Raw genomic sequence first — 19,774 nt, 5'->3', positions numbered from 1 at the left:
TTAGGCTCGGAAATAGAATAGTCTCATGCCCTGAAACACCAGGCTCTTTTTTTCCAGACAGCACAAAATATACAGGGGTCAAGATAAAATAACCAGGTACAGGCTACATACAATGGATCAGACCTTGGAACATTCATACATGAAAGAAGGTCCATGAGTGCCATCTTAAAGTGAGACTCACAAGCGTAATCCACCGTCAGTTCAATTCTGGGCACTCTTCACATTCAGGTTGATAATCATTTAACTGAAGCCCCATTGGAATCTGTACCCCAGCCCCTCAACTCAGTGTTTTAATAAAGGCCAATAAAAAGAGTGCAAAATAATCAGAACCTCCACCTTTTGTGAAGTGCTTACCCCAGTATCACTGACTGACTACTAAGCAAGAGCATTTAATATTCCCAACAACCCAAACAGGTCACTCTTGAATTCACATGACCAGCATGGCTCCCCGGGCTTAGAAGGATCACACTGCCAGTAAGCAACAAAATCCTCATTCAAACTCAGGTCTAATTTCAAAGCCTGTGCTCATTTCCAAGCATTTTTTAAACTAAACTTTTAATAGTTCATTTAATGCTCATTCTGGGTCCTAATGATAAGGACCATCACTTCTTACGATAAGCTTTGTAGAGAAGGCTGCCAGCTCTCTAGGAAAGTAAGTACGACAGACATGTACTTAGTTTGTGGTGCACGAAACCCAGGAGTAAGCCTCGGTTCATCCAAGTGGTTGAACTTGGATGAACCAGATTCATCCAAGGGGTTGGCACAGGCACACTTAACACACACACAGGAATCTTTAAGCATTCAGGTGGAGCAGAATTCACTTCATCTGTACTTTATGAACTATAACTTTCAGCCTAATGTAACGACTCGTCTAGGTTCACCAAGTTAACCTACCATGTTACAAAATGTTAACCTTAATATGCCCTTCCATAGTACATTCTGTACATAGCATACACATATGATAAATGACTTTGAAAATTTCATTTTCAGCCCTGGTGTCAGAAGCCACCCTGGCTGGGGTGGCTTTGGTGCATCATCGGTACACCGAAAGGTTATGGGTTCAATTCCCAATCAGGGCACATATGTAGGTTGCGGGTTTGATACCCAGTCAGAGCACATATGGGAGACAACTGATTGATGTCTCTCTCTCACATCTATGTTTCTCCCCTCCCCACCCCACCCCTTGCCACTAAAATCAATAAGACATATCCTGGGTTGAAGATTAAATAATAGTAATAAAAAATAAAATCCCATTTTCATTTTCATGCCTATGTCTTCCACTAAGCAGTTAACCCCTCAAAGGCAGAGAGATCTTTATTCACCTTTGTGCCCCAGCATGTTAACAGTGCCTGGCTGCAAATAAACACTCAAACAGAGCATTTGGTGAATGGATGGATGGAATTTGTTTACTAAATATAAGCAGCCCCCAACATAAAGCATTCTAATACAAGATAATAACAGTTGTTCCCCGCACAAGCAAGTCTATGGGCCATCACTAAGGGCTGATCAAAAGGCTTACTACACACCCTTCAAGCTGTAACAACACAGCCATTTTACCAGGGACATTTAAAAAAACAAAGGTTCAGAGGCAGTTGTCTGAAAGAGAGCCTTCAGAAAGCTTTTAGAGGACAACTGTTTCTAGAAAAAAGCCAATTTGATCACAAGCTTATTTGGCCTTTACTATTTCAACAGCAGACAATGGCTTATTCATCCAGTTCTTATTTTATCTTTAATTTTTTTTGATGACTATATAGTTGTTACTGGTTCTGGGTATATATCAACAAAATTAATAAAGGCTGAAAAGATAGTGAGCTTACCCTTACAGGGATTTCCATTTACTCTGGAACATTATATTTATATTTATCATACTTATATTTTGTAAATGGCACTCCAAACAGTAGTATGTTAGGAACACAGCTTTACAGGCAACAAAGTTGATTTTCAGCCCCAACTCCTACTAGGAATGTGTGTCCCCAGGAAAGACCCTTAACAGCTGTAATCTTGAGTTTCTCCTATGTGAAACAGAGGATTCATACCCTTCATAACCCCTTCGTAACCGGAGCTACCTTTCATGTTTGCTGAAGTGATTAAGGAAACGCACAATCGGTGACTATGTTGCTATTATTGCTGCACATGCACCAAACCCACATTTAACTTGAAGGCTGCCTTAAAATCTTCACAGGAAACAAATCCACTCATGTATTTAAAGGCTTAAGGTGATACTGAATGGAGTAAACCTATATGCAAGCAAGATGTTAGAATTCTCCACCCATTTTCCAGTCACTGCCAGAGAGGACAGTGACAGGCAGAATGGCCCCACTGCCTGGAGAGCTCTGGCCACATGGACTTTTCTGTCATGGCCTCTCCTTCAGTCGAGCTCGGAGGTTTTCAAACGTTAACCTGCATAAGAATTGCCTTCTGGGGCTGCAGAAGTGCTTACTAAACTGTGCTTACTGTACTTTTATGGGCAACTTAAGGAATTTTAGGGATAATCAACTATACAGTACTTTCAACTTCAGAAAAAAAAAAAAGCCTCTTATATGCCCTTGACATAATTTTTTTACTTTATTTATTTTGTTGTTCCATTACATTTGTCCCAATTTTCTCCCACTGCTCTCCCCTGCCCCCCCAACACCCCCCCCCCAACACACACACAGTGAATCCCCACCCTGTTGCCCATGGGTCATTCATACTTGCTCTTTAACTAGGCCCCTCCCCTTCTTTTCTGCTTATCCCCCTCCCCCATCCCCTCTGATCACTGTCAGTTTGCTCCTCGTTTCCTTCTCTCGGGTTCTATTTTGATCATTTGTTTGCTTTGTTCACTGGGTTCCACTTACAGGTGAGATCATATAGTATTTGTCTTTCACAGCCTGACTTATTTCACTTAGCATAATACTCTCCAATTCCATTCACCTTGACATAATTTTTTTTTAAATGTGAGCAACATGTGAGTAGCAAGGTAAAGCAAAAAAAAAAAAGAAATTTCACTCTAACTTGCCAGACCCAGAAACCCATGGCTTCAAGCACATAAAATGGGTCATTCCAAATACTGGCTTTCAGAGTGCCTTTACTCACAAGGGCACTGTCCATACAAATCAAATACTCCCTTTTCAAACTGTATGTCCCTTGGGTCTCGAATAGTGACAAGACTGCAACAATTTGTTAGAAATTATTTAAATTTCGTAAGTGACAGAATTGTGACTGCACAAAGCCACTTAGTAGAAGGGGCTCTGTCATGACAAAGGAAATGCACTCCTCACCCCCACCTAGGCACACTGCCGAAGGTGCTATTCCCTCCATTTGCTCCACGGTCAGTGGAACCCCATTCTGAACCAGCAGAGGAGAAACAAGTGAATACTCATTCTGCTTAAGGGGTCCTACCTGATCTCCACACACTGGCTGCCTGCTCCCCATCATTCAGATCTTAACCAAGGGGGCACCACCTCACATTATTCTAGATTACTGTTGTAACTCTTTGCAACATAGGCCAGGTCCACTTATCTGTGTACCCGGTTTGTGTATGCCCCCCCCCCACACTGCTCTCATGCAGCACTAGACTGTAAACACCCTGAGGGTAGACAGGTGGTCAGCCTCATGCAGCACTGCATCCTCTAGTGCCTGCAACAATTCCTAGAACATAGTAAGTGTTCAGTAAATAGTTTTGGGTGGTCTGATTAAAGCAGAAGCTCTTTTAAAGCAGTGACAGATGGGTAAAACTGCACAAGGTACAATACAAAGGACAGTCTCTTGCCCTGACCTGGTAGCTCAGTTGGTTAGAGGGTCACACCCATAAACTCATGTTGCAGGTTCGATCCCTGGTCAAGGCACACACAAGAATCAAACAAATGAATGCATTAATAAGTGGAACAACAAGACTTCTGGCCAAGATGAAGGCACAGGTAGATACACTTTGCCTCCTCACATAACCAAAAGAAGGACAACAACAAATTTAAAAACAAAAAATATCCAGAAATACAATTACAAGGAAGTCTGACAACCAAGGAGTTAAAGAAGAAACATTCATGCAGACCAGTAGGAAAGGTGGAGACAGGCAGCCAGAGCAGAGAGGACTTGGGGCAAGGTGGTGGCTGGCGGGGCAAGGCGTTGGCTGGTGGACCAGGTGGTCCCACATTCGTGTGAAGATAAACCAGAAGGAGCAAGACCACTCAACCTGGCAACCCAGGTTTCCAGTCCAGGGAAATAAAGCCTCAAAACCTCTGACTGAAAACACCAGTGGGAGTTGAGGTTCTGACAGCAAGAATTTGACAACAAATTCTCCCAGCCTCACAAGACAATTTGTTGGAGAGATCCACAGGGTCCCAGAACATACACAAACCTACCCCTCTGGAAATCAGCAACTGAAAGGCCCAATTTGCTTGTGGGTAGCAGGGGAAGTGACTGAAATCTGGCAGAGAGCGGAACAAGTGCCACTGTTCCCTCTCAGACCCCGCCCCCATATACAGCATCACAATGCAGAGACGGGGGTTGTCCCACCCTGGTGAACACCTAAGGCTCCACCCCTTACTATGTATGCATAGCTATGCTGAGACAAAAAAATAGGGCCCTAATCAAAGAACACATCAAAACTCCAAAAATAGATAATGAAGAGATAACCAACCCATCAGATACAGAGTTCAAAACACTGATAATCAGGATACTCACAGAAATGGTCAGGTATGGACACAAAATAGAGGAAAAAGTGAAGGCTATGCAAAGTGAAATAAAGAAAAACATACAGGGAATTAACAGTGAAGGGAAGGAAACCAGGACTCAAATCAACAATTTGGAGAAGGAAGAAATAAACATTCAACCAGAACAGAATGAAAAGACAAGATCCAAAAAAATGAGGAGAGGCTTAAGAACTTCTGGGACAACTTTAACCGTTCCAACATCCAAATCATAGGTTGCCAGAAGGAGAGGAAGAAGAGCAAGAAATGGAAAACTTATTTGAAAAAATAATAAAGAATTTCTCCAATCTGGCAAAGGAAATAGACTTCCAGGAAGTCCAGGAAGCCCAGAGTCCCAAAGAAGTTGGATCCAAGGAAGCACATACCAAGGTACATTAATCACATTACCTAAGACTAAAGATAAAGAAAGAATCCTAGAAGCAGCAAGAGATAAGGGGATAGTCACCTACAAAGGAGTTCCCGTCAGACTGTCAGCTGATTTCTCAAAAGAGACCTTACAGGCAAGAAGGGGCTGGAAAGAAGTATTCCAAGTTATGAAATCCAAAGACCTACATCCAAGATTGTTCTATCCAGCAAAGCTTTCATTTAGAATGGAAGGGCAGATAAAGTGCTTCCCAGATAAGGTAAAATTAAAGGAGCTCATCATCACCAATTAAAGGAATACATGAAACGTTAAACGAACTTATCTAAGAAAAAGATTATCAAAAATATGAACAGTAAAATGACAACAAACTCACAACATCGACAACTGAACCTAAAAAAAAAAAACTAAACAAAGAACTAGAACAGCAAGAGAATCACAGAAATGGAGATCACTTGGAGGGTTATCAGTGGGGAGGGGGAGGGAGAATGGGGGAAAAGGTACAGGGAATAAGAAGCATAATTGGTAGGTACAAAATATACAGAAGGAGGTTAAGAATAGTATGGACATGGACATGGACTAAGGTGGGGAATGCTGGTGAGAGGGGGAATACAAGGTGGAGGGGAATAAAGGGGAGAAAAAAATGGGACAACTATAATAGCACTACCAATTCATTCATTATATATAAATATTTCTATTTATATATTTATATATGTAAAAATAGGGGAGTACAGCAGTGGTTGGGGCCAAGCTGGCGTTACTCTACTTCCTATTCCAAGGAAACTTTTTTCTCAACACTCAAAACACAGCAAGGGCACCTTCCTTCTGAACCTCTGGAACTTAGTATATCTACAACTACACTGATGCTGGACTCATCCAAAGCAGTTAGTGTGTGAATTAACGAATTTAGTCTGGAGAGTACACGAAGAACAAGAAGCATACATTTAATGACATCTTACAGCTTACTAGGAAAATATGCAGGGTAGTACAGGGCAAAGAGGCGGATTCTCGCAGCAGAGCATCTGGATTCAAATCCTGCCTCCATCATTTGGTAGTGGCCACTTTTTCACGCCGAGCCCCGTCTCATTAGGAAAAGGAAGGTAACAGCTCCCTCCAAGGGTTACCAGGAGCATCAGAGATAATGCTTATAAAGCAGGACCGAACATGAAGGAGCACATATACATTACCTTGTTTTACAGTGACATGCCCCAGCAGTTTTAATGCGAAAGACCTAGGACTGACTCACCGACGTCACTGCCTCCCTATACAACCTCAAGCCACACACTCTCATGTCCTATTTGCCTCATTTATTAAGAACTCTTAGAGAAGATCATTTGAAAAGCTTTGCAAAGAGCAAAGCACTAAAACGCCAAAACAAGGAATGTTGCTCACTTAAACCTGCCTCAATCCAAATTTAAAAGAAAGTATCCTGAAGGACATTTTACATTAAGAAAGTTCTGTTCTGTCCCGACCAGAGTGGCTCAGCTGGTTGGGCATCATCCCACAAAGTGAAAGGTCGCTGTAGCAACCGATCAATGTCTCTCTTCCACATCGATGTTTCTTTCCCCCTCCCTACCCCCTCTCTAAAAATAAATATTAAAAAAAAAAAAAGAAAGAAAGCCCTGTGCTACTACTCACTGATGCCAGTACCTCATGACATACTGATCTGGCTTAGTGACAGTGGCTTAGTGAAAAACTACTGGCTGTCCTTGGCCATTTCAACTGCCCTACTCCTCTTCTCCTAATTCACCCTTTTCCTATAAAGAATCAGGTGAAGCATGATGCCAACTTATTACCTCTGGACACAGTATTCTTGGACACCTACTACAGTCAAGTGGTGTGGGGAATACCAAGATGAGTAAGATTCTGTGACAAAATTTCCTTTCAACACAAAGGCCAATTATGTGCAATCCACAGTCAGCCCAGTGTGGTCAGTTAAGTAAGTTCTCGGACTTACTTAGAGCTACTCAGTTCCTGGCCATGCGTCAACGCGCACCATTCTCTACCCAAGTCGGTACTTTTCTGCAAAGACCCTCCCCTGGACCAAGCACTGTGCTGGATGAGGGGAAGTGCCAGGGCCTGTCAGATATAATCCTTGTCTTCCAGGAGCCCACAATGTGAACTACCAAATAAAACATGGACATAAACAGATGGGTAAGAGTATAATGAGTGACTACAAAGTTACACATAAAAGCATCCCCTTATTTTACAGTCACACCTCACACAAGGTGATATTTAGTCAAGGGTCTCATGAGTAAGGGAAATAATGCATACTATTCATACCATAAACAGATCAAAGTGAGGAGAGTTGTTTTTCCCATCTCCCCCAAGCTGATGTAGATCTGACTACAAGGACATTTGGAAGAGGTGGGATTTCATAAGAGCCCTGAAGGCTGGCTATATATTTCTTCATAAGCAGAAAAGTCACTTGAGAAAAGACATACGGAGTAGCACAGGCCTGTTCTGTGCATAGGGAGAAAGCAAACGCCAAGTCTGGGTCAAGGAAGGAAACAGAAGAGGAGGTGGCTCTGGCCAGACAGTGGAAGGCTTCGATGAGAAGGCTGGGAGAGACACAAAAGTCACAGGGGACAGTGTGGAAGGTAAACCATTAACAACAAACGTGGACAAAGCCCCTCTCAAACCGGATCAAAGTCTAAAACAACATAAGAGGGCCTTGATGGGAAAACTGAACCAGAAGGTAAAATTCACAATCTTACACCTTTTAATATTTCAAAAGGAGCATCAAGAGGGATAGCAAAAACTAAAGCCAAAACTTAGGCTTCAGTAAATAAGTAAAACTTGTATCTGCAACTGCATAATTCCAAGTATTAAAGCCCAAACTGCAAATGTTCTTTTTTTTTTTTCTTACTGATAGTAGAGAGAGGGGAAGGCGGAGGGAAAGGAGAGGGAGAAAAACACCCATGTGAGACAGAAACATAGATTAGTTGCCTCCTGCACGCACTCTGATCTGGAAACCAAATCTGCAGGCATGTGGCCTGACCGGGAATCGAACCTGCAACCTTTCAGCTTGCAAGACAATGCCCAACCAACTCAGCCAAACAGGCCAGGGCAAATGGTCATTTTCATTGTGGAAATTCCTCGGCATTCATGATTTACTCTAGGAACGTAAATCAAAATGTTCTCTTCTCCGTATTATGAAGAACAGATACTACAGACACACACAAATACCATTAGGGTTAGCAATGATATAACTAAAAGCAACAGAAAAATGCTACAATGTCAGTATCTCTAATGGTCAGACCTACTTGGACAGAGGAGAGTTCGCAAAGGAAGTGGTGGAAACCTCATGGTTAGAGCCATTTAGAATCAGACCACAAGGCACAATCCTGTGGTCTGCTCTTCTCCACGTACATCTAGCCACTAGGAAAGTAAGTTCAGGTGAACCACTGTGACTGGGGAGGCAAAGGGCCAAGTCAAGCCAGGTCTGAAGAAAAACAGGAAAGCAGATTCTTATTTCTCTTGGAAGGGCTGGTGACAACAGCGTGTTGTTTGTGAAAACCCACCAAGCTGTACAATTAATGATGTGGGTTCATTTTCCTTCGTATACTATTCTTCAATACAAAGTTTCATTTAAAGGATGATTAAAGAACAATTCTTTATCATTCTAAAGAACAGCCAAAAAAGAATTTTTAAATTTCTCCATTATCAACAGAAAAATCACAAGAAGCCAACCCTCGGAATTTCTGACAATTATTGGTAAAATAACAAAAATATAGATGTCTAATGTTGAAGCATCACTCCATTAAATGGGGATTAGGATCTGGTAAATTTACAGATGACATGGAGATTTCTAAACCTTGTAACAAATGCCTTCGGAAAAGCTGACCCTAAAAATCAAAAGTTTTCCTGTGGAGGGACATTAGGGAGGCGGGACACTAGGGAGGCGGGACACTAGCAAGGGAAATGGGTCCACAGCCCCAGAAGGCCACACAGTCTTTAACTAAAGGGTCTCTCCACATTTGCATCTGATGGCCTGATTAGTTGCCAATAAAACAATGATTCTGTAGTAAGGCCTGGAGGTTCACCAACTCCAAATTTAGTGTCCCGGTCCCAAGTCATGTGGACTGAATTGGCTACCTAGGTTTACCAGGCAGAAGTCCTTGGGGATAAAGAATCCTGACTAGACAAGATATCCAATCATCACTAAACAGGCAAAGTTTCCTTGGAAAAACCATAAGGCTGAACATATATTGGAGGCTGAAGGGACCAGAACCTATAAAGCTACTCATCTGATTCATGACCTTTACACTAAGGTCTCCCAACTTTCACTAGTGAGATATTTAGCCGGACCGAAATCACTGCACTGTGCAAACTGTGTCACCACAGTGCAAATCGACCCATGTTCTATCCAACTTCTGTTATGAGTTATCCTACTGTTTCCTCTAGATAAAGAATAATAATAACATTATTCAGCAAAGGCAGATGGGATTATTTCCCATCTTTCTACCATTGTAAAAAGTCATCATCTTTACCCTGCCCACCAAAGTAAAGCTCCATTATTTTTCTTTAATTCCCAACTAAATCCATACCTTCTCTCACACTATTCCCAATTACTAGAAAGTTTTGTTTGGTCACAAACCAATCACCTACATTTCTTTGAAAGACACTTATATTTCTAGATGAAAATGAAACAATAATTTCTTCTACCCTCTCAGTTCAGAAAACCACATATGTTGTCCTCCAACCCCAAACCACAAGTGCTAAATATTATAAGAGGAATGTGTATTTGTTTGTATTATAATACTAAAGGAATAACTAGAGTCTTGCATTGAGAATAATCAGGTCATTCTTGACCTAGCATCCTATTTATCGTTCTCTTCTCTTAGCTAATTGCTTACAGAGCATGCCAATTTGTCTTGATTATAGAATTCTTAATAAACGAATGTTGTTTACATTTCACAAGTGTATTTGAATTTCACTCCAGGGAGCCAAGCTCACCAAGTCTTTGTAAGTGGTAAAACCAGAGATCAAAGCAAAAGGTCTGCATTGAACCAACAAACAATTAGGCTGGAGAATAGAGGCCTGAGCAAAAATACAATAGATTTATCAAGTGTTCTAGTCCAGGGGTACACCTCAGAGTCACTGTTCACTTTAGTTATAATAGAACTTTCTCAGCAAATTTCCTGTATGATTATTTGATGGTCATTTCTCCAATAGTTAAATAAGTCCCTAACCTTCAACAGGCTTTGATCCATTTCCTCTGTATTTCTCATGGTGGTGGTTTTGGTTGAGTCAAACGTCTTTAGGAGTTTTGGTGTTTAACTTTCTCCACTTTGCGTAATTTCTTCACCTAATTCCTTTCTACCTCACTCATCTGCTTTTTTCACTGTGGTTTTAACTTTGGTTTGGTTTTGGGGGGAAGCAGGAAAAGGGGGAGACCCATGCCTCTAGCACAATGGCCCTCAACCAAGGCTGCACATTCAGATTCCTAAGGAGCTGGTAAAATCCCTGAGGCTCGGGTCACACCGCAGAGGAACTCATCAGAATCGCAGGTAGTGGGACCCGGGCATTCGTATTTTTTGAGGCTTCCAGGTGTTGCTATGCAGTCACCTTGAGAACCATGGCTTTAGCTTGTCAGTCCCTTCATTCTCCTATCTTAAATAAAGTATTCAGCCAAACTTCCTTGCTTAGGGGAGGGTGGGGACAAGGAAAAAGTCAGTTTCCGGAGCAAATGCTCAACTCGGGCAGGACCTGAGATAGATAAGGAATGATATCAGTCACCGGGCCAAAAACATGAACAATCTGACACTTTCCCAACAAGTTTTTATAAAGCAGGCCATTGGCATGGTCCACCATGCAGAAGGCAGTCAGAGAGATTGCCCATGGGGAGCACAGGGCCTAAATACCTCACTCAGCTCTGTGGCAGCAGATACAGGGGCTTATAAATGTAAAAAAGCTTGTTCAGCCAAGAGGGCAGACTAAGGCTGCATGTGAAATAAGAGTCAATGAAGTCACTTTCACACCACGCAAGAACAGTGATAATGTGATGAGGGGGGAACACCTTTGGTATGTCCTGCGTATTGGAAGAAGTTTGGGATAAGGTACCTACCTATGAGCTCTGATGCCAGTAGCCATGTTTGGTTTGGGTTTTTCAAAATATTTTATTTATTTTTAGAGAGAGGGGAAAAGAGGGAGAAAGAGAGGGAGAGAAACATTGATGTGCAGGAGAAACATCAACTGGTTGCCTGTCACACGCCCCAACTGGAGGACTGGTCCGCAACCCAGGCACGTGCCCTGACTGGGAATCAAAGCAGCAACCCTTCCATCTGCAGGCTGTCACTCAGTCCACTGACCCACACCAGCCAGGGCCCATGTTTGCTTTTTAAGAATGAAAAGAAAGCACACTTCTATCTGTCTACATCAAATACCACTCTACCTTCAAGTAGGAATCTGGTATTTCCTGGGCAATGGATTCCCAGCCATCTTGGCCCACACCTGTGAGGCAGCTTTCCAGCCTACCAGCCCTTCCTTAGACATTACTTCCAAATTATGTCATATCTGTTAGAAACGGCATAGTCCTTGGGGTCCTGCTAAAAGGAGGATTATGGAGACGAGGATGGGGTGACTGGGGAAGGGAGAAGATCACCCTGCGGTATTAACAGGCACCATCTTCGAGGAAAGACAAGAAGTGAGTTACCTTTGTAGCCAGCGTTCAAGTAGGTGAGAGCCAAGAAGGCTCACGGAGCCTCTTCACAGACACCATGACCCATAAGCCCAGGGACATACTCCATGTGATGGGGGGTGGGGCACACACCCCCGCTATAGAGTGTAAGAGCCATTCTGCAAGGGGCATCTGCCAAGCAGCTACACAGCTGGTACCCCACCCACCTCCCTCAGGAATTCCAGTTTGTTCTTTTTAAACTGTTCTGATAAGAAAATCCCAGATACCAGCACCATCTTGCACAAGAGAGACCATCATCTAGAATCAGTGCTTCTTCTATTAGCCACTTTCATAACACCCATTACTGGTTTAAATGTCAGGCCCGGAGAACCCACTTCACCCTGCCCTTATTGCCCAAGACCTAAGAATGGAAAGAAGAGCATTTCTCAGTGAGTCCAAGCCCTTCAGGCAACAGTTTCTGTAAAGTCAGATGGATTTCTAGATCATGCATAAGTCTGTACTTATTTTCTTCTTTGAGCCCAGGAGGAACCTACAAGACCCTTCCCCACTCTCAGTTGCTATGTCTAGAATCTTGCAAGTGGAAGATTCATCTCCAGGAAGCACCATTGAAGCCAATAGATGTACTAGCTATGTCTTGAGTTTGGAAAGACCTTCCAAGCATCAGTATTTTTCACACAGCTTCTGCCTGAGCAATTCAGAGAACTCACTATTCAGTTTTTTAAACACTTTATTTATTTATCTTAGAGGGGAAGGGAAGGAAAAAGAGAGAGAGAGAGAGAGAAATATCAATGTACGGTTGCCTCTCATGCGTCCCCTGCCGGGAACAGGGAACTGGCCTGCAACCCAGGCATGTGCCCTGACTGGGAATCGAACTGCGATCGTGTGGTTCCCAGGCCCATGCTCAATCCACTGAGCTACACCAGCCAGGGCCTCACTATTCATTTTTGACAACCTAAAAGCAAAAATACTTTTCCTTTGGTTTATGAGATTTTCAGTCACCAACCCTGAAGACTCTACCCTCTAGACCACACAGAATACAGCTACACACTTGTCTACACAAAAGTTGTTCAACATATGATGTCAGCTGATGGATCACAATATTTTGTGTTCTTGACATTTTTATACTTTCAAGTGCTATGGTTTTTAAAAACCTCATGACTACCCTAACAGTCATGTCAACTTTTGTTCCTATTTACAGAGGAGGAACATCAAGAACCAGAGGAAAGAGTTTCAGTTGCTCAAGATGGTACAGCTAATATAATTCTAGAAACCAGGCTAATGCTGTTTGCTAAATAAGAGGCCACAGGTATAAGCAATTCTTATCACTTCAGGACTTAAGGGCATGCATACCTTTGCTCCCCCAGATTTCATAAGTTTTTGCTGCTGCCAGCCTCTCACTAGAGCCAAACACTTAACATTCAGAATATACAGCCTTTGATCAGCTTCTATCCTAGACACCTACATATATTGATATTGTGGGAGGTGGGGTGGGAAATACACCCAGATAATGATAACAAGCACAGTCCTAAGCACACATTTCTACATTTGAAAACAAAACAGCTAAGGGGTTACTGTCTAGGAGGAGACTGTAATGGCTCAAAGTGACAACACTCCACCCCCATCCCTCATCTCTCTCCCTCCCTCCCTCCCAAGAGGAGAAAGGTTGTGAGAAAACAAATCAGCATGCATCTGACAAGGGCCTCACTGCTTCACTGCTTCACTTCACTGCTACCCATCCATCTGCTCAGCAGACTTCATGGCAAGAGCACTCTTTGGAAGTGGTTGAGAGGGAACAACACCTTGCAGAGGGAAAGAAATGTAAATGGTAAAACTTGACCTTCCTGGTCCCTTTCACAAGCGATTACATTTGGAGTGTACACACTGCACTGGCAGATTGCCTCTTCCCTCTGACGTGGAAAACCTACACTTCCTCACCAAGGCAGGTCTAGTCTGAATGGGTAGGAAAAACTGAAGAGCACGGTCTGAGAACAAACCAGCATTAACCCCAAGAACAGCACGGTGAAGATGCCAAAATGTGAAGAGAAACATCAAGTGTACCTCACTTTAGTCACTTCTAAGAAATTTCTGCCAATTTTATAGTCTGAAACTTGCATTTACTAGATTTAGGTGTTGTTTTTTTAAATAGCATTACTGCTAGTTCCAGCTCCCCCTCTTTTTTTCCTTCCCAGTTCTAGCCCCAAGGAAGTATAATATAATAGAAGAGATACAAAGATGAGTCCACTTCTTCCTAAAGCAAAATGACCATGTTCAACCTCAGGGCAAGCAGAGGGAGAAGGAGAAGGAAGAGAGGAAAGGACATGGGGGAGGGGAGGGGAGGGGAAGAGAGAGGGAGGGAGGAGGGAAAGGAAACTGACTCAAATTAATTACATACCACAGTAGTTCCGGGTATCAGACATAAGATAATACTGCCCTAAGCCATCACTTCCTAATCTTTTTCAATCAGGCTGAGCAGCCTGATACTTGATATCACAGAAATCTAGCAGCTGGGAGAGGGCTTTCACAAAGGCATTGGAAGACAGTGACTGCAAGCCAAAAATTACTGAATATTAGGGATGAGAAGGAGGTATTCTTGGACAAAGACCACCCAAAAACCGCCTTCGGACTGTCACTTTTAAAAATAAAGGACATGGGAGTAATTGTGTATGCATGTGTGTTCCTAACAATTAGACTGTGTTCAATAGTGGAATGCCACACAGATATTTAATTATAAGTGTTACCTGCAAAATACATAAAACATACACATGCTAAAGGAAAAGTTAAAGTAGAGACTGAATTTCTAATTTATAAAATACTTCCATCAAAGAATGTAATAGAAACATCACACACGTGCATACACAAAGGCATATCACTTAGAGCTCTAACTAATAGCGAAGTACAAGGATGCAAATAGTTTTAAATGTATGTAAGGAGCCAGCAATCCTTTCCCTTAAATACAGTTTTATAACTATTACTATAACAATGCAGAAGACAGGTTTGGAGACAGGAGGAGGAGGAGACTCTCCTTAGAAGGATTAAGCTTCTAAGAGTTTTATCTATTTTTTTACTAGTTATTGTAGAAAGTTCAGTTAACAAAAATTTATTTTAAAATCTCACTTTTTTCCTATTAAAAAGAAGCTATTGTTTTTAAAACTTCACCCCTCCACTCACCTTTCCACTCACACCCACCAATTTTTTAGATCTATACAATTTAACTCACATACACTGAAGGGGGTTGGGGAACTGCCACTGAGTGGGTTTGTTCTCTCCTAAGTTTTGTAGAAATAGCCGAACCTCTGTCGTTTTCACTTTTATTTACTCTTCCCCAGTGTTTTCAATATTCTAGACCATGGAGGTGGGAGGAATTGTTTTTCATGCCTGAAATGGCTCGTGAACTATTTATGTAAACCATACTTACAATGAGGGGGGCTTCTATAATTTTCTGTACAGTATTACTACCTGGTTTTCCCCCTAAAACACATACGGTCTTTATCAGATAAGAAAATAAAACTAGGTTCTGACCAGGTGGCTCAGCTGGTTGGAGCGTCATCCCCTACACCCAAAGGTGGCAGGTGTGACGCCTGGTCAGAGCACACAGCCACATCAGCCACATCGAGAGGGGTCTCCATGCCCGAAGGAGCAGGTGCAGGACAGGTGCGGCAGGCAACCGATCCATGCTTCTCTCAGATATTTCTCTCAGTCTCCATCTCTCCCCCTCTCCCCCTTCCCCTGTACCTTCCTCTCTCTCTCTAAAATCAATAAAAATATCCTTGGGTGAGGATTTAAAAAAAAAACACTGGGATCAATAATGCCAAAATAATCCCAACTGTCTCAGGGTAGAAAATTTCTCCACATATATACTTAAAAACTTACCAATCTTACCAATTTGTCCTTCAAGCTTGATCTCTAGAATTAAATGGTTTGGGCTGATTTCTTAAGCAATTCATGAAGAAAAGCAAAGTTGAGAGCATCCCATACATGACTTCAAAAAAATGACAAGAGAAATCACCATAACTCTGAACTTCTATCAATCTATAGAATCCTTTTAACTCCTCTTGTACTCAATAGGTTTTCAAAGAAAACTGTAGCTAAGGAGAGTTACATTAAACACCACTTCCATGACTGAGTGTACCTTGAACAAGAAGGCCTCCAAGCTGAGGCTTTCCCAAAAGCTTTGTCTCTATTCAGAAAAGGCCAGCCTGGTGTTTTTTGTGTGTGTTTGTTTGTTTCTGATGGGCTTACAATATTGTAAATAATTACAAAAGGAACCTCACCCCCTAATTATGTGTAAACAGAGTAAAAGCAGTCACAACAACCAACCACTGCCCTAAAGACCTTATGATAGAATCATAAATGTAGAAGACCTTATGTAGAATCATAAATGTCTAGATACTTAATCTGTGACTGCTGGACTTAACTGTAACAAAAATCAACCATGTTAATGACAAAACATTACTTTTCTAAAGATTAATTCATACCATGTGTGATTAATCAGCAGGGTAGCTAAGAGCTCATGCAAAACATACTATCCCAGTTGAGCAGAACTTAATTGAATTACTGTTATCTGGTTTTCCAGTGTCTCTGGCCCTTCCATTTCAAGTCCACACACCGTCCCCCCTACACACACACAGCACTACAGCCTAGATGAAAGACAGAAAACCCAGAGCCTGGGGTAAGAACCATGAGTAGGGTAGGAAAGGGATTTTGAATAAAAAGTTTTGTCTCTGGAAAGACATGCATGCACCCAGACTGCCTTGAGAAGTAATTAAGCCTATGCTGTTTTATTTCAGAGTGTCCCATCTTGCACAAGGTGGGAGCAGCTGTGAGAGATCACAGTAGATTCAAAGCAAGACAGGCAGTCTCATCTATCTCCCCACTGCCACAACAGTTTCCCGGTGGTGTGAAAAACCTTATGGCCTCTGTTCTCCCAAAGAGCACAAAGCTCACCTGCCATCCAGAGCATTATTCCCCGTACCAAACCGGGCCTGAAGAAAGACAGCTTAAATGTCCCAGTCTGTGTTCAGACTCTGGTCCCTTCCCAAGGTTGTGAGGTTACATGCCAAAAATCCTCATGCAAACGCAAAATGTGGCTGCCTTGAGGACAAGTTCCACTTTCTTCCCAGCCTTGATGAGTTTGGAGGTAACTAACTAGAAAAAGGGAAATGTACAAGTAAGTGTACAGAATAGTAATGCATCTGATCTTGCCCGATTCCCTCCCAACAACCCTCAAAAGAGGGTGGGACACTAAAAATCAAAGCCTGGGGACCAACTGCAGTACATACTCTAGCTGGGGCAAGGGGAAGGCCACCACACCCTCTTGAGCTCACACCACTGACAAGCTATGGCAGGGAGGAGCCCAGAAACTTGGTCCCAGCAGAAAAGGGAGAAAAGAGGGAGTCTTCAGTCTTGGATTTGAGAAGCTGTAAACTTCTCAAAGGAGAAGCGAATTTCGGAAGGGATCCGGGAACTTGTCTGGGTATGGGAGGGGAGGGGTCACCCCTGAGTTACAACAGCTCGCAACACGTCCCCGCAAAACAGCACATTTTTGTGGTTTAAGATTTAAGACCAAAAGGAACGCGCTGAGGGGAAGTGCTCTCTCGCTTGAGTTTCAGATGCCCCCTCTCACTAAGGGACCAAGATGCCGCACTGCTGTGGGTTTCCTTCTCTTTCCCTTTCAGAAAAGCTCCTCTCCGCCTCCAAGTTCGCCTTGGAGGCGAACGCCCGGCGCGCTGCGGGTGGCGGCCACACGCACCCCTCAGCCCCGGACCCCGCAGGCCCGGGGCTAGGCGCCCACGGGATGGTCCGCAGGGATGCGGAGCTTGCGGGGGGAGGGGGGGGGTTTATTTTAACAAAAAGCCTCAGCGGCTCACTATCCCCTCTTCCCGGACCCATGCCACCTTTCCTTCTCGCCCACGACGCACCTCCAGGGTACACAGGCTGCGAGGTGCCTCTCCCGCCAGACAATGGGTTCAGGGATGGCCAGGCAGCCCGCCCAGAGCCCTCGGCCCCAGCCCGGGACCCCGAGAGGGACTGAGCACGGCTGTAAGCGGCACGGAGAGGAGTGAGGTGGGGGAGGCCTCCAAGGGGAAGGTGGGAGCCTGCCCCTTGGGACAGAATACTCGCTCCCGACTCGGGCAGAAGGGGAGGGGGTGGGGGTCAGCTGCGACGCCGGCCCGGAGCCCCACGCCCCACCGTGGCCGTGGCGCACTCACCAGCACGATGGCAAACCGTTCTTCCAGTTCACCTGGTTCAGGCATCGGCAGCTTCAAAGGCACGTTGTGCGCCCTGAAATCGGTCTGCTGCGAATCCATACTCCCCGCGTTGCCCATGTTGGCAGCACACCGGGGTCGGGGGCTGCTCCGGGCCCCTCGCGTCCGCGTCAGAAATCAGAACAGCTCTAGGCGACGGGCTGCCGCCCGCTGGCTCGACCTGCCGGGCTCCCCGCCCTCCGCTGCGCCCCCGGCAACTGAGCCGCACACACCGCTCCCTAGCAGCGCCCAGAGCCAAGCTGCCCCCTGGCCTCCTTCATGCTCCCTGACGCCCCAGTGCCGCCCTGGCCTCTTTTCCTCTGGAGGGGTCTTCAGGGCGCAGGGCGCCCATCTGCATGTTGTTCTGCTGGCACGCTACTCCCTGCCAGCGATCATGAACAGCGGGCGCGTGGTTCCTCCGACTCAATCTCCCACCGGGGCCGCGGCCACCACTGACACTTCCAACCCACTGCCGCCTAATACAACGCTCGCCGCACGAGCACCTCCAGCAGACAAATGCAGCTCAGAGCTCCCGACACAATGCCCCCTCTTGCCCGGCCCCCCTAGCCCCGCCCCGCCCCACCCCCGCCCCCAACCGGGCTCCGCCCACTCGCCCCGAGGACTGCCGGGACTCGTAGTTTCTGCCTAAAGCGTCCGCACGCCGAAACCACGCCGGCTCAGGAGGGCCCCAGCTGGGGTAGGACTGCAAGTGGTGAAGGCAATTTATACCCCTCTAGGGGCAGCTTGTGTCGCTTTTGACTCCCTTCACTCCAACAGCAGAAATAGCCACCCCTTCAACATTGACTCTGACACGGTTGACAAATGAATGAATGATCCAGCCAATTGATGGTTGAATATAAGCATTCAGATTAAAATTTCAGAAGCTTGTTAACTGTTCAAAAGGATCTAGTTCAACAGGGGACCTAAGGTATTGGCAACTTCCTGCTTCATCAACTGGGGTGTAGGTCCGTGGGTCCTTGTTTCATTGTTCTTTCTGGCTTATGTATGTCACATATTCTTTTGTGTGATCGAAATGTTTTTCAAACAAATATATACTTTTATGGATGTTTATAAGTGTCTACCATGAATATATGCATGCATATGCAGACCCCATGAGTTGGATGAGGATTCAATTCAATTCAAAACAAACACCTGTCAGTACCTATTATGTTTGGGTTACTGTGCTCCTTAATAGGAGAAAGAAAGAGGATTGCTCCCGCTCTGAAATACTTCACGATCTAGTGAAGGAGAAAGTTTACACAAATAAGCATATTTCATGTGAGATGAAAATAAGGACAGAGTGATTGGACTGGCTTTGGAGATGATCTTTGGCTGTAGCAATCTTACTGCTTAATAACAGTCTTGTTCCAGGGGTTTTACAGAAAAGATTGGGTCCAACCCATTACGGTGGGGTGTTTTTCTGACTGTAATTACCCCCTCTGAATCTGTGGAAATAGAGAAAAACAGCTTTATAAACGACTTCAGCCAGCTGCTATATTGTAGATTTCAAGGACATCCACCTGGTTGGCTTGTGGCTGAGCTACTGCAATTAAGTCCTTTCTTAGCTTGAAGTTGTGTTTCCTAATCCTGGTTTATGTATTAGATTCACTTTGGGAGCTTGTTGTTAAAACTGCACACACCTTGAGCCTTGCCTATTATCAAAATGCCCCTAAACTGAGAGCTGGCGCCTGGACAGGTGTATTTTTTTTTTTTTAGCAAACTTCCTAGGTGATTCACATACACAACAAGGGTTGTTACTGTCTTGTTAAAAATTAGCTGCTTCCGTGCAAGGTAACATACCGAGACTCAAGCATCAAGGACCACATTTTAATCACCT

At 44.1% G+C, this 19,774-nt stretch overlaps 1 protein-coding gene across 4 annotated transcripts in view; it reads right to left on the bottom strand.

Annotated features, from left to right (window-relative positions):
• The window catches only part of FMNL2 (formin like 2), a 294,350-nt gene extending 275,864 nt beyond the window's left edge, over nucleotides 1–18,486 (bottom strand). For all 4 annotated transcript variants that reach the window (XM_037027832.1, XM_037027835.1, XM_037027833.1 and 1 more), the window contains exon 1: nucleotides 17,902–18,486. In XM_037027832.1, coding sequence (XP_036883727.1) covers nucleotides 17,902–18,018 — 117 coding nt within the window. In that variant the 5' untranslated portion in view covers nucleotides 18,019–18,486. The remainder of the gene's footprint in view (nucleotides 1–17,901) is intronic.
• Nucleotides 18,487–19,774: the final 1,288 nt, after the last annotated feature.

The sequence above is a fragment of the Sturnira hondurensis genome, unplaced genomic scaffold, assembly GCF_014824575.4.
Source record: "Sturnira hondurensis isolate 20B ecotype Veracruz unplaced genomic scaffold, ASM1482457v3 Scaffold0019428, whole genome shotgun sequence".
Classification (NCBI taxonomy): domain Eukaryota; kingdom Metazoa; phylum Chordata; class Mammalia; order Chiroptera; family Phyllostomidae; genus Sturnira; species Sturnira hondurensis.
The sequence above is the reverse complement of the archived record's forward strand: the minus strand, read 5'-3'. Positions and strand labels throughout refer to the sequence as shown.